This window comes from Dendronephthya gigantea, unplaced genomic scaffold (genome assembly GCF_004324835.1).
Source record: "Dendronephthya gigantea isolate DGI-Jeju-01 unplaced genomic scaffold, DenGig_1.0 000014F, whole genome shotgun sequence".
In the NCBI taxonomy this organism is placed as follows: Eukaryota; Metazoa; Cnidaria; class Anthozoa; order Malacalcyonacea; family Nephtheidae; genus Dendronephthya; species Dendronephthya gigantea.
In genome coordinates, this window is record NW_021163024.1 from 26,793 (window position 1) to 34,491 (window position 7,699).

A 7,699-nucleotide genomic window follows, 5' to 3' on the forward strand; every position below is an offset into this window, starting at 1 on the left:
TTCAAATTGGCCAAATACGACACGGAAGCTAATTACATAAAAATCTGAGTTTTCAAGTTATACTGCTCTTTTCTGTGCTGATCGCCATAGGCGTACGGGCGCAACTTCGTTTTGGGGGGCAAAAAAATCACCCGAATTTTTAATAAATTATGTACAATGTACCCGGATTTTAAATTTTACCCAGATATGTAAGAATAAACCTGGCAAAGCGGTCTGTGCAGACTGTGCTTTTAAGAAAGTGTAACAAAAATGGCGAAATAGAATACAAACATGTGATATATGTTAATTTTTTGGCTGAACTTTGCCCGAATTTCTTGATCCCCGAAATTTTCGGGGGGCAAGTTCCCCCCCTCTGCCCCCTGTCTCGTACGCTTATGCTGCTCGGAACAAAAATAAACTTATAAAAGTGCAAGAGTAGAGAAATTATGGACCGATAGGGACGGGGGGGGGAAGGTTAGGAAGGGATACGCGATTTTGCTCCGTTATGTTGTTTTCTGTTGAAATAATCTCCTCCCACCCTTCTGTTACCCTCCTCCCTGGCTTTCTACTCGGATCCATTCCGTGTCTCAATTGGAAACAATGGAAACAAATTGCAAACAATTTTACTACTGTATATCAATTGATGTCTACGGAATGAATCGAAATCCCAAAGGCAAAAGGAGATATATCGATATCGGGATTCGGGAACCACATAAACATGCTAGCTATGATGATGCAAGCAATTTTTGTGTGCAAATATTGCTTATATTTGTCGCTGTTATAATCGATCTTGGCAACTGTGTGTGTACGTACAAAAAGGCCGACAATGGAAAGCAACCCTTGTGTACTTGTTTAATAAAATCACTAAACCATATTTACAACAACCTATAATATTATTAATCACTTCATTTTTCTGTTCATTATTTTTCGACTAAAGCAGCATGATATTGAATTAGAGACTTAGAGTAAACCACTGATGGTTTAAAAAAAGATTATTCAGTTTAAAAAATTTTTAATCGGTCATCCCCAACTTCGCGCAATCAACTAAAAAAATTGTGCATGGGCTATTTTCACCTGTATGTTGTGACTTTTCCAGTTGCTTAACTGAAATTAATTATTGGTAAACGTTATAAATTTTAAAAATAGTTTATTTTAACCTACGGATTTTACAATGTACAATACGTTGAAGAAGCAATCTACGCTTCGTTATTAATTCAACAGCTGAAATTAAATTTGTGCAAATATATTAGGCAATAGGTCAATCTCGTACGCGTCAAGAAACAATCCAGCTACGTAGCCAGTGACGTAGCAATGACATAATGTTGTCCTTCTATGCAAATTTCAGGTTATTAAAATTATTACTTTCCTTAGAAATTTATAGTTTTCACAGTAAATAAGCGGGACTGAATTGTCAGGCTGGCCACGATACTGTACCCGTATAGAGTGTTATCAGATCATGCATGTTGTAAAGCTGTCACTTATATCATACGTATATAGACTGTTATTAGACATTAGTTGAGTTGTAAAGCAGGAACTCAAGAAAATCAATGTGCAAAAATTAATAAAGAATTCCGTCATAGACTGGGCAAGACATATAGATATATCTTCCATTTATACAAGAAAGAATAGCGTCGAAAGAGATCGAAGTTGATACAAAATTACTGAAGTCCGAATAATGCCGAATATGCTCGCAAATATTGATGACTAAAGTCTATACTAACGGACAGTTGTTAAAGTCTTAAAGGTTTATTGATTTTATCCTAATAGTTAACATAATAATTATACATGCAAGTTAAATTAAGTTACGTGTTTGTTGTACCTTGAGCAATCAGCACAAGTTGTGTAGCTTATTAGTTCACTAGTACTGTAAAAAACTTCAAGATGCATACATAGTTTTATATGCTTGTATATCGTTTGTCTTGTGTATTTATTTATCTCGAAAACAAAGAATCAATTCTAATACAAAATACATAAGCGAGGGTTGTCTAGACCGGTTTCGAGATATTTACAAAACACGATTACTGGCCGCGCTTATATTTATACTTATTGTCTTATACATATAGCATACTTATAGCAAAATCCTATAAAAGTTTTATAAATTCAAAAAAATAACTAAACAACGATAAATAACTCAAATGTTTTAATAATAACGATCAAAGTCCGAGAAACAAGCGGCATCTTCACGTCGCACTTCGCAGTCCAAAGTTCATTTTCACATGCAGAAAGAAGTTCAGTCTGTAAGAATTTATTCTTAGTTCAAAACGATTCTCAGTTTCCCCGCTTGTCTCATCCCTTTTAAAGATAGCTCTTCGACGACAACGTTAAATTACTCGAAAAGTCCTTTAGCTAGTCAAATCCGAAAATCGGATATCCGAAATTCTTTGGCTGTCGAGTGTCGTGAGATTTTGAGAAAGCATGATAATGAAAATACGATTCAATAAGGTCGTGATAAGGGCTTTTTGCGTGAAAACTGTTAAATTGCATTTCACCCGGTTAGAGCATGGAAAAAATTGTCTCACCTACCTTGTTGAAAAAGCTTGGTATAGACCTCGGATAACGGAACAATAGACGAGTCAAGACAGTCATGAAAGTTTACCTCAAATGTGACTTGGTTTTGACATCACTGCACGTGCCACTGACCGCAAATCATATTAATTCTTCTGGATTCTATCTGGATGCTTGTTAATTTATATTATATTCCTTTGTCAGGATTTCGGTCGCCGATGTGAGTGCCAATTCGCGGAATAAGAATTTAAAAACATTTCAGTCGATGTGAAATTTGTTTTTTATACTATAATTATTTATATTTGTAGGGATTCGTGGACGAAGTCAAGAGTAACTAGAACAAACGTAAGAGGAAAGGGGGAGCTTGGTAATGAGATGCAAATTAGTTCTAAATTTGTGTTTCTGTGGAAGGTTTTTTGCGCCTGTGTATCACGTGTAACACATTCTCTCTTCTCCACGCGGTATTGTTCTGCCGTCAAACGAAGAGAAAGAACCCTTCGATATTTCTCAATGCTCATTTCTCAAACGGTGTCAATAACTCGATATTACCAAACGAGTATTTGAAACGTCTCTGGTCGTATTAGTTCCGGAATCCAGAATGTTTATATAGTTTACATCTAAGAGCCGCTCGAAGCACAAAGATACAAAAGCTGAAGTTCAACAGTACAAGTTAACCGGCTATTAAGCCTGGTTCTGTTAAATACGGAGCTGAAGACTATATTGAAGAAACCACGATGCTATGAAATTGCATTGTCGGCAAAGCAGCATTACACCGGATTTAATCCGTCCAAAATATTCATTCCATAATCGGCGAAGAAAAAACAAACTTGCTGATCAAAGCGAAACCGGTGATTTGCTATGAAAGAATACGTGGCCGGTGATTTCGCAAGCAATTCAGAGATCAAGATTCAAGAAAGTTCAAGTCACAGCTGTGGGGAAAAATACAAAGTCAAGGCAGTCAAATTCATCCAGGCAAGATGCTAGAAGTGAATCTGACAATAGGCTTGGTGATTTAACTCGATCTTCAGCTATGTCGATGTATGTATTGTGATTTCATGCAGTGACTTAATGTGTCATGCTCGATCAATTAACACCATGCAGGTTAATTTAACCGCATAAAGAGTTATCTCTCAATAAAGTTATATCTGTACAGATCTCAGTCCTTTTTCCTTTCTTTCTAGGATACAGCAAGTGCTCACACGTACCCTAGCATGCATGCACATTTATAGTGTATTTTATTGTATCTTAGAGCTTGTTTATAATTATTGAGAGAGTTTTTCAGACTAGGCGAGATGAAAACTGCATAAAATGAGACCTTTGGGCTTTTGATTTGATGCGCTTTTCGCATGCATGGGCTAGCCAGTATAACTTGCTCCACTGAATAAATAGTAAAGAAGGAATTAAGTGTATCGCACAAATGAAACCAGTTCAATTATATCATTTCACACATCTATATTTTATACCGAATTTTGTTCTTATTCTAGAAATTATCAGGCTGGTGCAGTCTCGTGACAGGTCTAAAATCCCACAGTTGAATCAAACATATTACATACAGAAGAGCTGATGTAAGTTGGAATTACTTTCAAATTCAATGTATTAGCGCTGGATAATTCAAACAAGAATACGGCAGGTAGAATTTCAGAGTGTTTAGAGTTATAAGGGACAGCAATTTCCAAAAACGAGCAAGGTCCGCGTATATAGGACAAAAATTCTGGAGTAAGTTTATTCAAAACTTGTAACCATGCAGATCTAATAATCAGACCAATTACATTTTTACTTTATGCTAGGCATCTAATGGCAGAAAATACAGTTTTTGGAGAGAGAGATGCCACCCAAGTAATTCACCAGACGTTTTATCGAAAAGCACAATTTCACGTTGTGGAATTACCGCAACTAATAACCGTGCCTTACAGAGAAATGCTTCTAGGAACATGTATTCAAGAAGTCGAGGCGAAAGTTAAAGCTAACCACAGGTGAAGAAAGAAGACCTAAATAATAGGTCTCGAAAAACTTGTTCTCAAGTGCAGGATTTCATGATTGGTCCATCGATCTCAGATGTAGGACAAAATATGTTATGGTAAGAGTGCTAATTACTGATTAAATTATTCTGTACATGCATGCAGTTGTTCTGGAATAACTGGGTTTTTGTCGTCAACTTTGGTAACATGACGTGGCTTCACCGTAACTGAATAATTTATACGTATTCAAAGATACAAATAATTAAATTAGCCAAAAATTCTCGTCTGATAGCTATTTGTTAGTGACAATATTGGTATCATCTCCTGGCACTTTCCACTCTATTAGAGTGGAAATTAAAAGCAGGAAATCAACAATATTTCAGTCGATGTGAGGGTTTGCAGACAAAATTTGCTTTTTACAATAATTTTCTACATATATTTGTAGGAAATCCTGGACTAATTCAGCAATAACTCAAATATGCGTAAGAGAAAACAAGTCCCTTGGGAACAATATAATCTGAAACGTATTTTTATCCGGAAGTAGTGGATCTTTGAGATGCAAATTAGAACAATGCATCACGTGGAGCACGTTCGTTCCTTTTCACTTGGTATATAGTTACGTCGTCAACCGAAGGGCAAGCATTGTTCGATATATCTCTCAATGTCGGCATTACCGAATGTACATTAGAAAAGTTAAGGCCTTATCTAGCCCAAAATGTTTCCAATTCAATTCCACATCTAGTTGATAGAGCTGAGAACCGTCTAAAGCACGAAGATGGCAAGCGGAGGCAAAATCTCATGTTAACCGGCATTAAAAGACCAGTCGATTCAGAGCTGGAAGACTGCTTTGACAAAGACACGATGCTATTAAATCAAAGCGACATCAAAGGACTTTAAGACCGGCTTAATTCCAACATTCATTCCATAATCGACAAAAGACAGAAAAATCAAACTTACTGATAAGAGCGAAGCAGGGGGATTAGCAATAAATGAATATAAAGTCAATGATCCCTGAAGTAATTCAAAGGTCAAGATTCATACTAAGAAAGCTCAAGCCACACCTATGCGGAAAAAGGCAAAATCGATGCAGTCAAAGTCGTCCAGACAACATAAAAGATGTGAATCTTACAATCATGCAGCTGAGTGTTTTAACTCCACCTTCAGCTATATCAAGGTATGTATGTATATTCTGATTTCATTTTTTAAGTTTTGTCATTGTATTATTAAAACGAGGTTCAATTTACAATATAAAGTTATCTGATTTATCCGAAGTTATAAATAATGCCGGTAGAATTTCGGAGTGGTTGGAGTTCTGGGGGTACAGTAATTCAGTTTCGGAATGAAAGCCGTAGGAGCAGCTGTAAAAGATATTAATAGTGGTGTGTTCAGCATAAGTACCTAGATACAAGTGACTATAATTCCATGCAGCAGAATCCTAATCCCTATACTAATTATGTACATAATTATACATATATTACATCTCTTTTTTTTTATTTTCAAAATGTTGAAAACTGGATTACTGTTTATAAAGACCCAGAACTTCATGTCCTTGAGCATTATATATCATTAACAATAAAGTTTTTTAATTACACGCACTACTATTTCTAAGTGTTAATGTATTGTCCATATCTCTCAGGTTTATGAACTGCCCTTCCAGATCTGGTTCTGTAGACGTTTTGGTGAATCTCGCCTGTAGTTTGTCCAAGTTCCTCTCCAAGTTCCTCTCCAGCTTTCTCTTCTGGTTCTTCCGCTCTCCCTTGTGAATCTAACGCACATCTTGATGCAGGTTCAATTACTGTCTGAATGTGCCGTCGGTTTCTCCGTAGCCAACTACCATTTTCATTTTCCACCACATATGACCGTGGTTCCTGGCATTGTCTGCGTACCGTACCTTGTTGCCACTCTTTGGTTCTGTTATCTTGAATTCGGACTTCTTGCCCTGGAACTAGTTGAGAAAGATCACGAGCATGCTGGTCATAGTACGTTTTTTGTCTCTGTTGTTTCTCCACAAGACGGGCATGGACCTCATCCCGTCGGTGATCACTATTAGGTATTCTTACAGGAAGATTTCCTTGCAGCTTACGTCCGAATAATAATTCTCCAGGACTTGGGATGCTGCTGTCTACTGGTGTAGTGCGAATGCAAAGAAGAACCATTTTGGGATCATTCCCACTAGCCTTTGCTTTACGAAATGAATTCTTGACAGTTTGAATGAACCGTTCAACAAACCCGTTTGACTGGGGATAATGCGGCGAAGATGTCATATGTGAAAAGTTCCATTCTTTCTCAAATGCACTGTACAATGAAGAACTAAATTGAGGTCCATTATCACTCACGACTTTCTGAGGAATTCCTTGCTCTGAGAATATCTTCTTAGTTGCTTCAACAACGGCTTTTGCGGTACAATGAACAGGCATCTTTTCTACAAATGGAAACTTTGAATAATAATCGACTATAATCAAATAATTATCCCCTTCAAACTCGAACAAGTCTGTCCCTACTATTTGCCATGGGCGAGTGGGAACATCATGAGGGAGCAATGTCTCCCTGATCTGTGACTTCCTGTACTGTTGACAGGTAGAGCATTGTGCACTGGTCATCTCTATATCCTTACTTATATTGATCCAAAAAACACAGTCTTTCGCTCTGAGTTTAGATTTCTCTACTCCTTGGTGTCCTTCGTGAAGCTTGAATAGTATATTTGAGGTTAGGCTTCGTGGAATGACTATTCGTGGACCCTTTAACACAAGACCATCCTCCACAGCCAACTCATCCCTAAATGACCAATATGGTTGGATTTGTTTGGGTACGTCTCTCCTCTTCTCTGGCCAACCCACCACAATCACTTCCATTAGCTGCCTTAACTGCATCCTGCCTAGATTCCTGTCTTATCTGATCAAGTCGTTGCTGTGTAAATTGGATATGATGGATTTGCAGATCTAGGTCTATCGTTGTGCTATCTGTACCTGGAGAACGCGATAAACTGTCTGCCAGCAGCATTTCTTTTCCGGGTAAATATCTTATCTTCACGTCATACGTTTGGAGACGAAGTAACATTCTTTGCAACCTCGGGGGAGCGGCTGTTAATGGTTTCAGCTGCATCATTTCCAACGGCTAATGATCCGACTCGATGGTGAACTGTTTCCCATATACATAAGTATGAAATCTTTCACACCCAAATACTACAGCCAGCAGTTCCCTTTCTATGTTTGCATAACGTTGCTCGGTGTCACTCAACGACTTTGATGCAAACGCTA

General features: G+C 37.5%; 1 protein-coding gene across 1 annotated transcript; it reads right to left on the reverse strand.

The window, feature by feature from the left end:
* Nucleotides 1-5,861: 5,861 nt before the first annotated feature.
* On the reverse strand, nt 5,862-7,292 carry LOC114519812 (uncharacterized protein K02A2.6-like). Its single transcript, XM_028539988.1, has 2 exons — nt 7,057-7,292; nt 5,862-6,864 (listed from the first exon to the last, which is right to left on the reverse strand). The coding sequence occupies exon 2, from the start codon at nt 6,857-6,859 to the stop codon at nt 6,047-6,049; it is 813 nt and encodes a 270-aa protein (XP_028395789.1). The 5' UTR covers nt 6,860-6,864; nt 7,057-7,292; the 3' UTR covers nt 5,862-6,046.
* Nucleotides 7,293-7,699: the final 407 nt, after the last annotated feature.

Coding starts and splice junctions, on each gene's coding strand:
- LOC114519812 (XM_028539988.1), bottom strand. CDS start 6,859: ATGCCTGTTCATTGTACCGCAAAAGCCGTTGTTGAAGCAACTAAGAAG.